At 35.8% G+C, this 20,542-nt stretch overlaps 1 protein-coding gene across 4 annotated transcripts in view; it reads right to left on the minus strand.

Annotated features, from left to right (window-relative positions):
• Nucleotides 1-20,542, minus strand: part of DACH2 (dachshund family transcription factor 2) — a 573,911-nt gene that overhangs the window by 368,927 nt on the left and 184,442 nt on the right. The window contains exon 1 of one of the 4 annotated variants that reach the window (XM_089324087.1): nucleotides 205-328. The exons of the other annotated variants lie outside the window; for them this stretch is intronic. Within the exon in view, the coding sequence (XP_089180213.1) occupies nucleotides 205-227 (23 nt within the window). The 5' untranslated portion in view covers nucleotides 228-328. Of the gene's footprint in view, nucleotides 1-204; nucleotides 329-20,542 lie in introns of those variants that run through there. 4 annotated transcript variants of the gene reach the window in all.

The raw sequence follows: 20,542 nt of genomic DNA on the forward strand, positions 1-20,542 counted from the left end.
GAGGATTTATAAATAACAGTAACCCTCTTTGGTCATAGTGGATTACTGTCATTCAATACCAGGGGAAAATGAGAACACTTCGCCCATTTGGTAGCATTTATTTAATATTCTACTCTGCAATCTGTTTAAACTTATAATATTACAGAACCCCCAAAACCAGTTGGAGGTGTTGCTATAGAACCCCCCAAACCTGAGTCTGCTTACCCGACACACAGAAAGTCAAACATCTATCGGTTACTTCTCAGGATCTCCCAGGAGTTAGCGGTGAAGGTTCTTACAGATTGAAACTGGGACAGAGATGAGTATGGTCAGCTTGTGTTCAAGTTCCTGATTAGTCAGGCATGTTTCTGAACTTCCTTGTATTAGTCAGTGATATTGTGCTCTTTAGGGAATTTTTATGGTGGCCAAGTGGGAGTCAGGTGGTGGTTACATTCTGCCCCAGACCTGGAATTTCCCTTAGTAAACCCCTCCAGAAAATACTGGCCCACAGGGTTTTATCTATTGGAGAAGCAAATGACTCCTTCAGTCAAGTGATTAGAACCTTTTAGGGCCAGCTGTATCACTGGCTCAGTACAGTGAATTCCCTTTGATCCTAAAGGACGGGCAAGAACATCTTGGTCTAACAATGCTAGTCCCAGGAGTGTCTTGCCCATGCATTTAAGGACACTTGAATAGGCGTTTGGTTTCACCAACAGTACAAAGTGTCCTAGGAAGATATAAATATCCACTGGATTCTTTTTTGTGCCTATATAAAAATCAAATGGAAAACAAAACTAAAACAAAAAGCCAGTTAATTTCTTATTGCTCAAACTGTTCCAAGATTTGGATACTCTTAAGATATTTGACATTTCAGCTGACTTTTGGCACTTTGTAGATTTATCTGATGAGGCGTGTTTCAGTGGCAGCCAGTAATGTATCCTGGGCATGCTTGTCAATCCAAATAAAAATAGTAGATAGATTTCTTTTTGTTAAAATGAGTATTCGCTGGACCTTAAACTTTTCCTCTTTATTACAAACTTGAAAGTCTTGAAGGAATAAATATATTTTTTCACTGAAACTATAAAAACCATAACTATGGAAAATTCATCTTCATGTTTCTGTTTGCTTTAATGTTCATAGTCTTTGATGAAATTTGCATTAATAAAGTAATACTAAGTATAGAAAGATAACTATACGTAAAGATGTTTGCTGCAATGTTATTTATAATTACATAGAATTGGAAAGACTTTCTTTTTTTATTTTATTTTATTTATTTATTTATTTTTGACAGGCAGAGTGGACAGTGAGAGAGAGAGACAGAGAGAGAAAGGTCTTCCTTTGCCGTTGGTTCACCCTCCAATGGCCGCTGCGGCCAGCGCGCTGCGGCTGGCGCACCGCGCTGATCCGATGGCAGGAGCCAGGTGCTTATCCTGGTCTCCCATGGGGTGCAGGGCCCAAGCACTTGGGCCATCCTCCACTGCCTTCCCGGGCCACAGCAGAGAGCTGGCCTGGAAGAGGGGCAACCGGGACAGAATCCGGCGCCCCGACCGGGACTAGAACCCGGTGTGCAGGCGCCGCAAGGCAGAGGATTAGCCTAGTGAGCCACGGCGCCGGCGGAAAGACTTTCAATATAAAATATTAGATAAAAGATTAAGAAAACTATGGCAGGGAGTGGTGCAGCAGTTAAAATGTTTCATAGGACACCAGCATCCCATATCTTAGTGCAGAGGTTCAGGTTCCGGCTCCTCTTTTGCTTGTAGCTTCTTGCTAATGTGAACCCTAGAAGGTAGCAGATGGCTCAAGTAGTTGAGTCCCTGCCAAGCTTGTAAGAGACCTGGATTCAGTTGTGGGCTCTTGGCTTCAGTTTGGCACAGTCTTGGTTGCTTCAAGCATTTAGGGAGTGAATCAGAGGATGAGAGATAGCTTTTTGCTTTGTGGCTGAGCATCAAGCAGCCTATCAGACACCTGTCATTCAGGCCTAGCAGCTGCAGACAACTCTTTTGCTCCCAACCACTGGCCCTGTCCTGCTGGTCAGTGGTTGCTGCTAAGGCCTTCAAGTCCACCTTTCTGAGAGGCCACTGGTTATGTCCACCAGAGTATCTGCCACCTGCTCCACCCCTAGGTGTTCATAGGTCCCATAAACTCTCCTCCTCAACAGATCTAGACTTGGTCTTCCCTCCAAATGCTGTGTCATCAGTGTCCCACGAATGCCCCACTGTCCTCTGACCACACTTAGAACTTTTCCTGCCTTTTTTGTAGACCTTTTCCAGCAAGGGAAGCCAGAACACACCCTTTCTCTGGAACTGGGAGAAGCAGAGTCTCCCTGTAAGACAAGGCATAGGGTCATGGGTAGTCACCTCCACCCAGTGTCCAAACTGCCAAATTCAATAGGACAAAGAGCCATCATACATTGGTTGGACCAGCTGGGCTGTCCTGGAGTGATGATCTGGTGAAGGAGGTGCCCACTCTTTTGTAGGGCAGTGCACACACACAGGAACCAGCAACTCCCCGACCCCCAGCAGCCCTGCCCTTGCTTCAGCTGTCCTTCCACTGGGTTGTCTGGAAACAGCAGAGCATGCCACACATTTTTGGAACCATGTCCATGTAATATCCTCCTGAAACTGGGCCAGCAGTGCAGACAAGTTGAAAAAGAGCGAGGAGTGGAGGCACGGACATCAGCCCAATTGCATCTTCATTATCTTCCCACCTGTAGCCGGTAGGTTCTCAGTCCCAGCCCTAGAGGCAGGGGTGGCCCACCACTTCTGTCCCCCTGCCTGTCCCTGTCCTTTAGCCTCACTGGACCGGCAGGTACTGATCAGCCGGGGTGCTCCATCTGGAGAAGTGTTCTTTTAATCTTAACCCTCTTATCCAAATGTCATCCTAGAAGATTTATCACAAATAGAAAAATCAATGCTACCTTTACAGGTTTAACTTTATGAGTTATTTAAACAAAAGTATAAAATCAAATAGACGATTACTGTAAATTCCCAACAGCTACTGTATACTTGTGATACAAGTTAGACAACCACTGTAGTCCTGATCAAGTAATCTAATCATTCAGAATCTAAAATTTTAAAATACTGTACAAATGATATTTTTATTCTCATAGCATGGTTATTACATTGTTTCTATTATCTCTGTTATGATGCTATGGTAATGTACATGTTACAACAGAGAAGCTGAGTCATTTATTCAGTGTATGGAATTCATATACATGTAGTTGAGTAATTTTGTTTTCTTTTTTTTCTTTCTTTCTTTTTTTTTTTTTTTTTTTTTTTTGACAGGCAGAGTGGATAGTGAGAGAGAGACAGAGAGAAAGGTCTTCCTTTTGCCATTGGTTCACCCTCCAATGGCCGCCACGGCTGGCGCACTGAGGCCGGCACACCGCGCTAATCCGAAGGCAGGAGCCAGGTACTTCTCCTGGTCTCCCATGGGGTGCAGGGCCCAAGCACTTGGGCCATCCTCCACTGCACTCCCTGGCCACAGCAGAGAGCTGGCCTGGAAGAGGGGCAACCGGGACAGAATCCGGCGCCCCGACCGGGACTAGAACCCGGTGTGCCGGCGCCGCTAGGTGGAGGATTAGCCTATTGAGCCGCGGTGCCGGCCAGTAATTTTGTTTATATCACTAAATTACTTATGTCAATCATCAGATTTAGTTTACCAGATCTTTCACGTTCTCAGTTGGATACAAGTCCTCAAAAGCTTACATTATACTTCCCTATAGTTACTGACTACATTTTATGACAAATTTTGTGATAATTAAACCCATTTGAACATAACACTTTACCTAAGATATCATTTGATTCATTTTGATTTTTCATCCATTTTCTTCAATTTGCTTTAAAAAATGTTCCAAAGATCACACAATCTATTACTTTATCATTAAATAATTCAGTAAAACACATTTTGCTAAATAATAATGAATCCAATTTTCCAAGGCACAAAAAATTGACAAAAGGTTGGCTAAACACTTGTAAATCATAAAAACCATCTTGATAAAAATGTGGTTTTGCTTTCTGCAGCTTCTGACCTCTCCTTAGAGAAACTATGAATCCATAAAGTATCACTATTCATGATTACTTTGTGTAGATTATTCATGCTTAAGCCTAAAAGGCAGAGAAAATTTACTCAACGAAATAAATAGATAAATACAGATAATTTCAAATCAAAGAACAGTAGGGCCTACTCACAACAATAAGAGTTAATGCTTATAAAGAAGAGGACATGTTCTGTGGTTGAAGCTTTGAGTAGGCACATCAACTAAACTTTTTGGGTAACAAAAAGCAGATCATATTCTCAACAGTTTCATAAGACTTCTATATGGCATAAAATAACCTTCACATCCCTTTTATTGGTTGGAATATAGAGATTGAGTCGTATATTCTATATTAGGAATAGAGTTGAATGATCAGGAAAGTGAGAAGAACCCTTTCTGTGGTTATTAGCCTCACATGTTTCATTGTTTGAGAATGTGAATTAGAACATTCAACAAAAATGTGACCAGTACTATGATGGGCATTTTCAGTTGGCCATAAGAAATGCAGTTAGGCCTAAGACAAAGCTAATCCTTACCTCACACCCACTGAGGAATTGCTAGATTTAGATATGATTAAATTAAAACACTTTGGAAAAGCATTGTCATATAGAAAGAAACACCAGGTGAGTAACATGCAAGGGGTCTTTGAAAAGTTCACAGGAAACAGATATTATCAAAAAACTACATATGGATTTCAAACATTTTGGCACCAAAATAAACTTATATTTTAATTCCATTTCCATGAATATTTGGAAGCACACATACATGTAATTTTAAATATTCTAGTAGCTAAACTTTTAAAAGCACAAAGAATCAATGAGGTCTTTCACATTATTTTAAACCTACTAATTCATTAAAACCCAGTGTGTGTTTTACACTTACAGCCTAACTTTATTTGAATTTGCAACATTTCAAATGCATAGGAGCCGAATAGGACCAGTGACTACCATCTCAGACAGTGAAAGTATAGACAGACAGTGAAAGTATAGAGCTTCACAATACAAGGTTATAATACATACTATAATATGTACTACATATATATGTACAAAAGCATAAAACTAGAAACTGTAAAAAGAGGTTTAGGAACCCCGGTTACGTTGGGCTTAACTTCCTCCAACCTTGCCACAATATTCATAAGTTGTAGGAAATCTCTCACTAGAATTCAATTAAGTCAAATGGGTTCCATAATATTCTGTTTGACAATAATCTATATTTGTTACAATGCTGACATGAAGAAAATTCATATTTTCCTCCACAAAGGACTTTCTTTATTTTATTATATTTACCTTTATAAAATTATAAAAGTTCTACGTTTCAGAAAAGAAACAGTATAAACTTAGAAATACACTTCAGTCATTTTATTAACAACCATGTGAAGGCCTTCAGGAGACTTTTTCTTTCATTTATAGTATTAAAGGATTAGAACTTCATCACTCATCCAAGCACATATAGGTTGCATTTGGAATCAGTTTTTATTTCAGTGCCCCAAGTACTTTATTTCTCCCAAATCAAGATCAAATTTTGTTTATTTTGAACTTGATGGGAACAATCTATAGAAAGTATGGGAAAAAAATGAAATGAGGAGGAAAAAAAACAAAATTGTGCCAGGTAGAAGTGAATTCACAAAAAGAGATTCTCTAAACAGCTTTGTTAAGATTTTGATATTTGTGCTCATCAGAAAAAGAGTAAAAATGCTTCCTCTGCATTCTTCCAAGTCAATAAAACACGGAATTTTATAAAGGGCAAATGCAGAGAAAATCTAAACTGACCTTTATACATTCTACAATTTATATACGCCATACCATGCACTATATAATAGGTGCAAAGAATGCAATGAAAAATAATTTATTTATCCTTATTTGCATAAAAAGTGAAAATAATGTATATACAATTCTATAGCAGCTATCATCTTGGTTACTGAAGTTTACCACTCAAAAATGTGCTCAAATTGTAAAATGCTGTGAGAAAAATAACAAATTTAAGGGTCAGCTTCCATAATAATGCCATGCAAACTGTCATGCAAGTTGAGTTTATTGAAGATTTTAATACAACTTTCTAAAAATTAACATGAATAGACAAAAATTCTAAAATTCTAATAGATATTTATCTAATAGGTATTCTAATATCTATTAGATATATAATAAGTATATATCTATTCTAATATCTATTAAATATATAATATTGTGCTATCTATTATATTATCTCCAATTCTAATAGATATTTTCAGTTGCTTGCAGGAGTTATATTAGAAGAATTAGAACAGCCCATAAACCCAGAACATCACCAATAATTATTAGTCATCCATCCCAAGCAAGCCAAATAAACAAACAGGCATTAGCAATGGTGGCTCTTCTAAAACTAAAAAAATATTTTAACAGCTGAATTCAGTAACATTTGGGAAAATGTGCAATTATAAATTTTCATGCATTTAATAATCTGTACTTATGCTCATCCCTTTATTTGAATTTTGTAAAGATACTTATTGAAGTGAATATACATGCTATCAATTTCAAAAGCTACTACTTAATTCTATATTTTCTACCATTATTTGAGAAATTAGACATGACATTTAAGCTAATGCTGTTAATTCACAAAGTTTGTAAGACAGACTCTAATAGTTCTATTTTATCTATTTCCCTAATTATTTGTATTATCTGAGTTCAGTAGTCTTACTGTAGTTAATATAAATATAATTGCAAATCTTTAAATATTTTAAATAGAACATGCAGTCTCATGACCTTTAAATAATATACAAACTTCTGTTTAAGTGAATTTGGATTTGAAGTACTCTCAAAATATTTTCATTCCTAAACCTAAAAAGCATTCAAGGTCAGTTTCGGAAATTAAAGAAAACTTATATTACTTCAATTTTGCTTTCTAAAATAATCCTCTATCTAGTTTTCTGGGAAAAAAACACACGGACACTAAAAAATCCAAATATATACATAAATTTTCCCTTACATTGACAACTAGGTCTTTTGATTCATTTTTCTCTAGATTTAGTTGTTTTTATTTCCATTTCCTGAACCAAGCCCGTAAATATTTGACAGTTCATTCTTACAGATAATATATTTAAGACTTTTCATTTATATTTGGAAAATTAACTTTCATGACAATCATGATTAAAGAAGAATTTATTTTTATAAACAAATTGTTCTTAGGGCTCTAGAATCAGTTTTAGCTTCAGCAAAGAAAAACCTAAAGTTTAGGGTATTTCCAAGTAATAAGGCAGCCATAGCCTGAAACTGTAGAAATACTTCTGAGACCACAGAACAACTACCATACCTAACACTTATGGTCCAGAATGAATTTATCATTAGCACAGAAAATCCATCACATACTCAAAATTTATTTCATAGAAACAAATCACTGATAAGAAAAAATACCAATTTTTTTTCCTAAAGTGGAGGAATGAATCTTCAACAGTTTTCTATTCATCAGATCCTCAGATGTTGACTTTACAAAAGATTTGCAAAACTCCTAGCATTATTTCTGGGGAAAAAAATCTAAAACCTGCATCTCTGTCTCTCTCAAACATAGGACAATTCTTTGTGAACCAATTACGAGGTATGATCCATGTCCAATATACAACCAATCCTGGACTTCAATCTATAGCACAGCCTGTCTTTAAAGATAAAGGGCAGACTCGTTAAGGTAAGAGTAAATTGCTCTCATAAGTTATTAAATGTAACAAAGAGCTCCTATCATTTGGATTGACTTCTTTTGAATCATGTAAGTGGAATCATCAGACAAAAGAAATAACAAAAGAAAACTGACAAAAAAGGATGTATTCTAAATATTTTAATACTGTGTCTGCATTTTGGCAGATAGTCACTTGCTAAATGGGATCTATATTTTAAAAAAGCAAATACCTCAGCTCTTCTGGAGGGTCTAAAATGGATTTAATTTGTTTTTATTAAATGTTTCTCTGGTTTCTTATTCACACATTTCTGTTTATTTTCATTTTTTGTCTCATTTGGTAAATCAGTGAAAATATTCAAAATGTGGAATGACTTTAAGGAGATCCTGTACTTTGTATATTTGGAATTAGTCTGAAAAGCAGGGTAAGAATGATAGTTTTACAAATCAGCATTCTGGTGAGCATTAATGAATTTATATACTGGAACCATGATGACAAAAAATTTTCCTCTCTATTTTTAAGAGAAGGCTGGAGGTAGGCAGAGAAGTAAGGGTATAATTTTTTTTATTCTGCACACATGCATCTAGGAATGGAATAAATTATATTTTTTTATAAGTTTAGGAAAATTCTTCCGGGTTAGGAATAATTACAATACAAATTTAGCTAATGAATTTTCTATGTGATCCTTCTTGATGATTACACAAAAAGCTTATAGAGTAACACTAGAATAGCATAGCCAAATCAACCCTCAAAATTGATGTTTTCATAAGTAGATAGAGGCAGCAAGCCAGAATTGAAGGAAATAGCTATGGCTACCAAAGTAGAAAGAGGGCATATACGGAGTGGAAAAAATCTGATAGGTGCATATGAACATGTAATGTTACCCCCATTAATAGAAATTGCAGCAGCCATCAACTTCAATACTATGAAAAAAAATGCTTTGTCCACCTAATTTATGCATACACAAAGTCCATATCGGTTAGAGGAAAGACTAGCTCCACGTTCACTATTCAATTCCATGCTTAGAATGTTTACCATTTTCAACTCATAATATTTTTACTTAATTGGTTCCAAAACATCAGTTTTCTAAACATGCAGTTTTAGTAACGCAAGCATTCCTTTCTACCAATTTATTTCTGATCCTAAACCAGTCTTTCACCTATACATCCTAGCTAGCATCATTTCCAACTTCTTCTAGTAAGAAAACTACCTGCTCTGCTTAGCACTACTAAACATAGTTATTTGATGTTATCGGGAGCTGTCATCCTACCCATCTGGGTAATACAGAACCTGAAACATTACCTAACCTAGTTAATCATTTCATTTAATAATTTGTGCTTCATAGTTCTTTACCAGAACTGCTGAGTCTAAGTTAAGCTGACCCTATAACAATATACCCTTAAATGTATCTGGTAAAGAATATGGAAAATTCCTTTCATTTCCTTCAAAAGCTTCACCAAAATCTCATAGGAAAAGCTTCACCTAAGATTCTAGGTTGCCAAACTATTTCATTGCTAGTCATATTAATTAATACTAAATATTTCCCCCCTACTTGAAACCTACAAGACTCAAAGGAGAGGAGAATACTTTCCTGTGTCCAAATGCAATCAACATATGGAGCTCTCTAAATTAATTTATCCCTTCCTACTCCCAAAAATAATTTACTCACTCTCCTCACACCTAAAATACATTAAGCCCTTTCATGCCTCTAATATAAAAATGTTACATATTTGTACATTTCTTCAATGGTTTTATATTGCCAGGTATCCATTAGGTGTTGCTGTTCAACAGATCATTCTGCAATTTAAAAATACTTCAGGAAGTTATCACCATACTCAGATCATTTGTGCGACTTTTACTTAGTTCAGAGTAATAGGTAAATAGGTAAATACATGCTTACTGAATGGTGTTTAATATGTCAAAGACAATGAACCTTATAATTATGATCACTTTACTTTTATACACAATTTCCAGTGTGTCAGGTTATTTCTGAAAGTTTTATTAATTCTTTGAGATTATAGGGCTGTATAGTAACTACTTGAGTGAAATAAGAATTAACTGATGATTTGAAAAGGTGCTTTGCCATTCAGATTTTGACACATTATGAATATAGACTGTGGTCAGAACACTGGGATAAGCCAAAGCACTGGTTGTGAGCTCTTTATAGGCCAATGATTATAGACCATCTCCTAACATCTGTCAGCTCCCCACAATGGCCCACCATTGAGAAAAATGGAGAATTAGATAATATTTACTTAACTGAAACAAAGCAAAAATTATATATATACACACATATATTTAAATATTAAAATGAATATTTTATATAACAGATAATCAGTTGTAGGGGAGACACACCATAAGTGTTATAAAATGTTCCAAATGAGGAGATGCTATTATCAACAGTCAACTTCCTCTAGAAGAGGAAGGAAAACTATGGTCAAAGAAGGTAAATAATGGAATTGGAATATAAAACAAACCAAGGACAAACTAATATTTGAAACTATCTTGACAGTTGATTCAGGGAAAGAAAGGATCAAATAAAAACTTAGACCTGCAACCTTTTCTTTCTGTAGAATATTTATTTGACTACTTTAATCATGCATATTATATGTGTTAGTTCCTTTCTGTCTGGTATTAATTTTTAAAAAGTTCCTTAATTTTAAGGATGTCATATCCTTAAATACCAACAAACAATAAACCCTATTTACTCAGTGAGATTTATTGTTCCTCCAATTTTCACTGTAGTTCCTACAAGCACATTATTGGAAAAAATTTATTTTTTTCAACTTCATGCTGGCCTATTGCCTCAACTCTCCCAGGGGCTTTCCCTCACTTTGTGTGTTCCATTAAACTACACATCTATTTACATAGCTGATGTCAATGGTAAGAATTTAAGTATTATAAATGTTACCCTATATGACTAAGTCTTATTTCCAATACAACCAGCTAGAATAAACATATGGAATAATTCTTCCATATGTTTCAGAATTTTCTCCCTCTAGCTAAAATCTTTGCAATATTCTAAAAATAGAAGTGTATTTAACAAAGGAAAGTGATACCAATATAGTCATATGACAAAATGTTTTCTTAATTAATTTAGAAATTAGTTACATAATTCAATATTCTATAAAAAGATTTCCAGTGCCTAGGCCTCATTTTAAAATAACTTTCTGCATTGAAATTTTGATTTTATTTATTTTTTAAAAAGATTTATCTATTTATTTGAAAGTCAGAGTTACAGAGAGATCTTCCATCTGCTGGTTCAGTCGCCAGATGGCCACAATGGCAAGGGCTGGGCCAGTCTGAAGCCAGGAGCCAGGAGCTTCATCTGGGTTTTTCACATGAGTGACAGGGGCCCAGTCTTCCACTGCTTTCCCAGGCCATAAGCAGGGAGTGGGACAGAAACGGAGCAGCCAGGACTCGAACCAGTGCCCATGTAGAATGCCCATGTTGCAGGAAATGGCCTTACCTGCTATGCCACAATACCAGCCCCAATATGTTCTTAGACAAGAAAGGTAAAGAAAATTCTTCTACCAGGTCCTAACCCAAAGAGCTTCAACATTTTCTTTTGCTATCTTACCAGCCAAACAGTATTATCCTGAATTACTCAGACATACCTGTGATTTCTCATCACTTCACTCTTGCTTATGCCATTCCTTCTATCTAGAATATCTTAATCCCAATCTACCCCTCTTCAAATCAATCACATATCGAGGTACCACTGAAATACTATGTCTTAAATTTATCAGCCACTAATAATCCTAGCATGCTTGAGCTGTTCCTCTTAAGGGACTCTGATTAGTACCATCTAAGCCCTGGGGCTGCTTTAAAGGGCCAATAAGGCAATATGAATTAAAACACTCACTAAATTATGAAGCACTACACAATTGTGAACTATTGTTTTAAGCACTCAAAACTATTTGCTGGATACATGAATGAAAGCATCTGCTCATAACCATAAAATATTTTCTTAATCCCTAAGCTTTATAAGGTGGTGCCATAAAGTTTACATTTATAGTTTGCAATTTACTTATTCTTAAAAACTGAGTGCAATGTATATTATGTTGTGTGCATTTATGCATGACAAATGGAGAGAAAAGGAAAAGTCTAGAAGAGAAACATATATTTTATGCTTATATAAGTGGGTGAAAATTAGCCTTCCACCATCAGCTCCTAAAAACTCCTACATAATATATTGTTATTTTTATTTTTCTTTAGACTTGATTCATTATGTAAAAAGTCACAAAACCATTTAAGGGCAGCATACAATATACTAAGCTTCTTTAAAATTGTTCAAAATGTTCTATGTGTAAAAAAGTAAAATATGATCAAAATTATTGAAATGTAACAGATAGAATTCATAGGCTTACAACCTTTATTAATTCACGAATTAATGAAGCAAATAATTTTAAACGTTTACAATTTCTTGTGTTCTTTCAATTTTACATAAATGTAAATGAGGAATATTATTATTATTAACTTCTGACATTAAGCAATACACTTTAGGTACATGTGAATATGATTAAGGGTTAGACAGAGGGTAAATTTTCTGTAACGCAATTATAGCATAAAAATAAGCTGCTGGGAAAATGTGACAGGTTCTGTTTTTTGTTCATGTAAATGTGTTCTATTACAAAAAGAAAAATGCTTGGGCACAAATACATGTACAGTACTTGTGATTTTATTAGACAAGGCATAAACTCCATGGAATATTTTAAAGAAGCCCTCTCTAAAGATGCTAATTTATAATTCTGTAAGGAAAAGAAAGTGTGCATTTCAGCGTCTGTCACAAAAATTTATTAACAGTCTGCCTCCTCATTTATGCATCACAAGACAATAAAATCATCAGTGATGTTTATTTCTGGTCACAAGAAAAATATCTTATTCAGGGACCTAGAGCATAATAAAATGTGGACACATAGAAAGTGCAGTTGCTTATTTAACTGGCATATGGCACTGGCACCATGCCTTCACTGATACGCCATCATCGAGGTAAATATGATTGACTGGGCTATTTTGGTTTATTTCTGAACTATTTTTGTTCTTTAGCAGGACTTGAAGCCTATAGGAAAACTGCACGGCTAAGGATGTTCCCTGCAGGTGAGACTGCCATTTATTGAATGCAATATGTGTCAGGCCTCACCTAATCTCCCAAATGACCCTTCAAGATAGCTGATATTTTAATTATGCAGTTGAGGATACTGAGCTCACAGAGTTTGAGAAACTTGCTGCAGGTCACAATATCTAAAATAGCTAGTGGATTTGAACTATGATTTTTCTGATACCAAAGTCTATGCCCTTTCTATTAGACTCTGCTACCTCCGGAAGCTGGGTTTCATCTGTATGGTCTTATGTCTGCCTTGCTTCAACAATCAGGAGATACATACAAAAAGCAGTTACTTAATGGTGTTACCATTCTGTATAATTTTCTGAGACCCCCTCCAACAGTAACACTTTCATAAAACTCCAACTTCACAATGCAAAAGCAAACCTTAAGAAAGTTGTCCTTAAAACAATTAAGTAAACTAGAGGTTTTCATTCTCGCTTTGCTGGTGAACAGAAAAGTCTACATCTCTTTGCTACTATTATAAGCAGAAGTGCAATTTGAAGGCACTCTATTAAGTAACAGCAAGCTCATTTATAATAAATGCACAAACATCTTGGATAGTCTTATTTTTAATGCCATACTTAAACTGCAACAAAAAACACACAAAGACTTCAATGCAACAAATCCCATTTAAGATAACCCAGGTAATGAAACCAGACGATAAGTGACGTGAGACTGTCTACTATTAAAGTCAATTTTCTGAGCTATACTCCCACCCTACCCATTCAGTCTTTCCAGAATTTACACTAACCACTAATTTCTTCAAATAAATACAAGGTCACATTTATCTTCATCTCTCTGCAGACTTTTATTTCAGAAACAAAAGAAGAGAATTCCCTATATACAGTTTTGTTAACTTCTAAACCTATGCCCTTTAGTTTCCCACTTTTTATTAATTTTTCTCTATTTCCAAGTTACAGTTCTCATTTTGATCCTCCACCTGCCTCTCTCAGTAAGGAGCAGCAATGTGTTGTTTGACTGAAAACCAGGAATCTAATCAGAAAGGGATTGAGGGTCTTGAATATAAAAGGAGAATAAAACTAATGAACCCATTTTCATTTAAAGAGGCAGTAATATTTTCTCATATACATGAGACATTTTGCTAGCTTCTCAATGCATCAGGTGGATAATTCTCCCAGACATCCCCTAACAATACCTTTCTGGTTAGAGAAAATACTGTAATTTCCCTCCTGGTGAAAATTCTGGACTAGAGCCAGAGTACAGTGAGAGCCACAGATTTCCTCCAGATGAAGTTTTGTGATGAGTACAAATCACTCTGGTGACATGATTTTTTTTTTTAAATAAATTGTGGAGAAATCTTCTTTAAAGTATTTTCATATGATGCAAAAACCTGACTGCAAGTCAAAAGAACCGGGGACAGGAGAGACTGACAGTGAAAAAGGACATCAAGAAAAACTAGACCAAACCAAGCACCAAAACAAGATGCTCCAGAATTAAAATGTTAAAAAGTCAACATGATGATCTGTTTTCTAAAATTAAGATGTTGTAGAAATAAAATAGAAATATAAAGGGAATCTACAATCACCTTTTTTAATCAATGGAAAAATTGAGAGAAGAGATAATTTGGAATTAGGCAAAATGAAAACAAATGTGACTGAATTGCTTCCAGTAGAGCTCTGTGCTCCAGTGCCAGATGCACACCACAGAGAACAATGAGGAAACTACATAACCTTGAACAAGTGCATTTAGCAATTTCTGTAAAATGAGCCCTGTATTAAGAAGAAAGATTCCAGCTATGAGAATCTCAGAGATCAACCTGCTCTAAGTCCCTGTTTTTCTATTAATGCTAGTCTCTTTAATAAAACACAGGTGCTCAGGACACATTGGCAATAAATCTAAACAAGAAGAACATCACCTTCTTGAGAACTAACACTTGACGCAGTTGCCAAAGCCATATAGTTCATGAAAGGATTCTCATGTCCTAAGTACAACTTGACAATAAACCGTACGATGAATATGGATGGACAGACCCAGCAAGTGTGGCAGAAAGATGGGCTGGACCATTAATTAAAGATTTTCAGGAATAGGACACAACAAGGACATTGTGAAAGTCAAGATAGCAAAGATGTTCTTCAAGGAAAATAAAGTAAATTAGAATATCTGTTGGGAAAAGAAAAGGTGCTCATCTCTCATTGTAAAAATTAAAAGAAAAAATAAGGAAGGAGGAGGGAGGGTAGGAGCATAGGCAGAAAGGATAATAGGGTGGGGAGTATCATTAGGCTCTTAAATATGTATATATGAAATATATGAAATTTGTTCACCTTATAAATAATTAAAAAGAAAAAGTGAACCTAAATACATTTAAACAGTAGATCCCCCCCCCAAAAAAATTGAAAGAAACACAATCCCTACTGGCACCCTAGATCCAAACACATTTAGTTTGGGATCTGAAGCAAAACATTCAAATTGACATCAGGAATTAATCTAGTATCAGGTGACCAAAATCAGGGTAATGACAGGAAATCTATCAAGCACAAAAAACAAGTTGTCTGAAAAGATGTTGCCAAAAGATTATTTTTCTAATTTCCAAGACACAATAGGGTGAAACTGATTTACTTTCCCATGTTTTTGTGGAGGCTTGTGAAATTCCCGCTGTATCCACACAGTGGAAACATTATTAGAAAAGCAAGTAGTCAGTTCCAACTAGGAACAGCTGTTATTTTCCAATTAAAATTCACAAGACCAAAATATTAATTTATTAGGCAACAATGTTTAATTTAGGTAACCAGAGCAACATTTTCTAGCAAAGCATCATTTTTAAAAGGAAGCTGTCATGATTATTTGGCATAAATAATTTAATGTGACAAAACCGTTTATTGTCTGCTGTTGATATGCAAACAACTTCATACCATATTGAGACATAGCTACTTAATATGAATCCAAGTGTAAAGGATTGTTCCTTGGTAAAATCTGAACCTTACTGACAGTTTCCCAAATATTTCACTTAGTAAAGTATTGCTATTTTAGACAGTAGAAAGATTATCTTTTGCTATCGAAGGTGCAAGTTAATAAAGTGACAATAACAAAATGATGTATCTGTCAAAGTTTATAGATAAGGATGTCAAGCTATAGGTTATCAGCCTACAGCATTGACACCATTCATATATCATAGCTCCCCAACACACTCCGTCAGCATTGTTTATTTTCAGTCAAGGGTTAAATAATGACCATGTACTAAGAATGCCTTTGGGGAACTGCTTTGTCTTACATGCTGTTCACCTGTTTATTTTGGAGCAAGTTTCTGTTGCTTTGTTTAGGATTTTGTTCGGACAGATGATATTTATCAACTTGAAACAGGCTTTAGGTCAATTATATGAAAAAAAATCAGTTTTATTCCCATTGCTACATTTGCTATATTACTCTTTGTATATCAAAATGAAATGCCTCTAAGCCCAGATACTACTCTAAGTGTTTCAGTCATTAATGGTTGCTTAATTATGAGTAACCTTTTCCTAACACATTATATTTATGTAACATGGGAAGGATGATGGGATGTTTAACGGCCTGTAAAAATATCTAAAAATTGTTAATCCTTGTACAAAAAATTGACAAGCCATCATCAAAGAAGAGTAATGGTTAATATCTCTATCTAATAGGTGATTGTCCAAAGATTTCTCTCCCTTTACTAATCTCAAAAGTTAAACTACTTCTCTGGGTAATTCTGAAAGGATTTAAGAAAGTAGATTCTTGGGCCAGTGCTGTGGCATATAGCAGGTAAATCCACTGCCTGCAGTACCGGCATCCCATATGGGAGCCAGTTCGAGTCCCAGCTGCTCCACTTCCAATCCAGCTCTCTGCTATGGCCTGAGATAGCAGTAGAAGATGGCCCAAGTCCTTGGGGCCCTGCACCCGCGTGGGAGACCCGGAGGAAGCTCCAGGCTCCTAGCTTAGATCAGTGCAGCTCCGGCCGATGCAGCCATCTGGGGAGTGAACCAGGAGATGAAAGACTCCCCCTCCTCCCCCGCCTCTCCTTCTCTCTCTGTGTAACTCTGACTTTCAAATTAATCTTAAAAAAAAAAAGAAGAAGGTAGATCCTCAAAGTATCTGGGTATGGTAAAGAAGTAATGTATTTCTACTCGATATTATTTCCTGCTGTAGTTTGAACATTTCCTGAATTCTTCATATTTATTAATTAATTTATTATTTTACAGTTTTTCACTGTGCAACATATTGGATCTAGAATAACAAAACAAATTTATTTTGTGTCATGCAAAATTTACAGTGCAATTAGGGAAATAAAAACTTTCATAATATAAATCACTACTAATTGGTCAAGGGATATCTCATGTCCAGATTGTAACAGAAACAGCTAGAAAGTGCACATATCAGCAGGAGAGCTGCTCCCAAATTTTCTTTTCTACTTCAAATCTACTTTTTGAAATCCCAAGATGCTCACAATAATGCAGCTGGTTTACTTGTGAGGTTAGCAAAACTAAGTTCTAATCGAAGCACTTACCCCAACCCTGGCAAAAGGATTTCAGATGCTATTTTTGTTGTAAAGGATATTTATGTTAGAATAATATTTTTGTGAGAGTTGGCAGTGTTATTTACTCAGTCTATGAGTATTTTTTTCTCACTCTAAGGTGGGAGGAGGAGTCCTCTAGCACATTTCCATAACACTAGAATAATTCACTAGCACAATATTTATCATGCTTGTTTTTCTTTTAAACTTACCATGTTTGTTTTTATTTTGTTCTTTATATTTTGAAAGTGAAAAGAAATAGTATTGAATCAGTTTTTGTTTCTTAAATATTTGTTTTAGGTATTTACAAGCCTTAAAGTTGCTCTAAAAGTTTCAAAATTATTAATAGCATATTATAGTAGTATTAAATATTTCTCATCATACATTACCAGATCTAGTCATAATGTATTCAAATGCTATCATAGGCAATGCTGTACAGTTTCTAATGGATGCAATCAAGAACCCATCATCATTTAACAGTATATAGTTCCAATAGTAATATTTTGTTTTGAACATGAGAAATTGTGAGTTTGCCTGGTACTCAATCGTGTAGTGTAGGGAAAAGGATACTGCATTTTCAGTCAAATGATATGCATTTGTCAATCAGTTATTCTAGATTCTTCAGAATAACTATTTCAATCTTCTGCAAAATCATCATCTGTCTTATAGATTGAATGTTTGGTCTTCATTTTCACATGTACTATCCATGTTCTGCCATCTTTGGGGCCTCAAGGCCTTAGAAAAAGTTTGCCTAAGTAACTTATCAAAACTTGTCACCATTTCTATTTCTGTATCTTTGGTTATGGTATACCCCAGGAAAGAAGCTCTCCCATATCCATCAGCCACTTAATATAACTCAACATTCACCAGAATTCAATCTCATTCTCTTATCCATGGATTCATAACATTCTGGGACACAGTGCTTTCTCCCTCCTCAACACCTTTACCTGTGCCAATCATGTCTGGTTTTGTAATCAAAGACAATAACTTAAAAGTTAAGTATTTTTTGTGGTAATAAGCCACCTATTCTTGAGTGAGTACTGAGGGTAAGTACTTTTCATACATTATACCTTCTCAAAACAAATCAATAATATAGAAGATATTTCATCCCTTTCTATAAGTTGAGGCTCAACAAGACTATAATAACTGGCAGAAGGTCACACAGCAAGCAGTAGAGCTGGGGATATAAATCCAGGTATATCTTGGTCACTAAAATTTATTATGTAGTTTTCCCAACTTCTAAACTTTTTTTCTCTGCACTTAGCAAAACTACTTTAGGTTCTAACTTCTTGATAGATACACTAATATTTTATTTCATTATTACATTATTGTGTTAACTAACTTTCAGGCTGAATTATGTTAGTTCATGTTTCTGTGTTCAAGTAGCTTTACACTAAGTGGCCAGAAAAGCAATAATGATAACAATAATAATAATAATAATAATAATGCAATCTGATGCTAATTGTAAAGTCTGTAATCCATTAGTTGATTCACATGCAATTTTCACCTTGCATTCTCCTTATGGGTCTTTAACATTCTTCAGATTAAAAAGAAAAACTGGAGCAATTAATTTGTAATAAATATATATATGTAAAAGCGGCTCAGTTGGCTAATCCTCCTCCTGTGGCGCCAGAATCCTGGGTTCTAGTCCCGGTTGGGGTGCCGGATTCTGTCCCGGTTGCTCCTATGCCAGTCCAGCTCTCTGCTGTGGCCCAGAAGTGCAGTGGAGGATGGCCCAAGTGCTTGGGCCCTGCACCCGCTTGGGAGACCAGGAGGAAGCACCTGGCTCCTGGCTTCGGATCAGCTCAGTGCGCCGCCGGCCGCAGCGCACCAGCTGTAGCGGCCATTTTGGGGGTGAACCAACGGAAAAGAAGACCTTTCTCTCTGTCTCTCTCTCACACTGTCTAACTCTGACTGTCAAAAATATATATATATATATATAATTTGGACCTAAAAATATACACCATGGACCCAAAGATACACATGCTAGTCTCTGCATAAACTTTGAAAAGAGGGATTTAGATATATTTCTGATATTAGAACATGAAGATCTGGAATATCTTTTTCCCAGAACACAGCTTGAAACTTGTAGGGATTAGTTTATTCTCTCATGTATTCTGTGATATGCTATTGTTTCTGAAGTAATATTCAGTTATGCTTATGTCTTTCTAAATATTTATTTATTTGCTTTTTGAAAGGCAGAGTATCAGAGAGAGGGGGAGAGGCAAGAGAGATGGAGAAGGGAAGAGGGAGGGAGGAAAAGACAGAGAGAGAATCTTTCATACACTGGTTCATGTCCCAAATGGCTGCAACAGCCAATTCCAGTGTAGGCTGAAACCAGGAGCCAGGATCTCCATACTGCTCTCCCTCCTGGATAGCAAGGACCTGAATGCCATCATCTGCTGCCTGCCGAGACACATTACAGGTAGCTGGATGGGAAGCGAAGTCACCAGGACTAGAATAGGCACTCACATATGAACAGAGCCACCTCAAGTGGTGGCTTAACCTGCCGTTGCCACAATGGTGGCCCCTGTGCCTGTGTCTCAAGCCATGTCAATCTAAATCAAAGCCATGCCAGTTTCATTAGCAATACTTCTAACAGATTTTTAAAAATGCAATATTGTCAATATTATATTATAGTGTTACTTTTAGTAAAAGAGTAGGGTTTAAGAGTCCAGTTTAGAGGTAGCATAGTTTCCTCGTTCTCACTGAGCATCTTTTCTAACTATAATTCTATCATTTCCCTAACCATAAAAGTTCATTGTTTTCTTTGAATAAAACATTTACCTATTAAAGAAAAAATAATAAAGCTTACATATAACAAATGTCCTGTCATTTAACCTTGCTCTAGATTCATGTTGTCCTCAGTAATTTTTTTGTTTTTTATGCTTATATTAATTTTTAATGATTTACCTATTTATTTGAAAGACAGAGGGAAGGAGGGAAAAGAGGGAGAAAGAAATAGATCTTCCATTCTCTGGTTCACTCCCCAAGAGTCAGGAACTGAACTCTATCTGTGTCTCCTACCTGGGTGGCAAGAGCATGAGTACTTGGGCCATCTTCTGTTCCTTTCCCAGGTGCATTAGCAGGAAACTGGATCAGAAGCAGAGTAGTTGGGACTCTAATTTGTGTTCAGATATGGGATGCCAGCATTGCAGGTGGTGGCTTAACCTGCTGTAACACAACACTAGGCCCTATTTTTAAACTAATTTATATTTATATATAACTACTGAAATAACTCATGGCAAATTTACCTTTTTTTATCAATTATGACTTGGCCTCATAGGCTGCTTAAAC

The sequence above is a fragment of the Oryctolagus cuniculus genome, chromosome X, assembly GCF_051225735.1.
Source record: "Oryctolagus cuniculus isolate XC-2025 breed Fujian yellow rabbit chromosome X, ASM5122573v1, whole genome shotgun sequence".
NCBI classification, from domain to species: Eukaryota; Metazoa; Chordata; class Mammalia; order Lagomorpha; family Leporidae; genus Oryctolagus; species Oryctolagus cuniculus.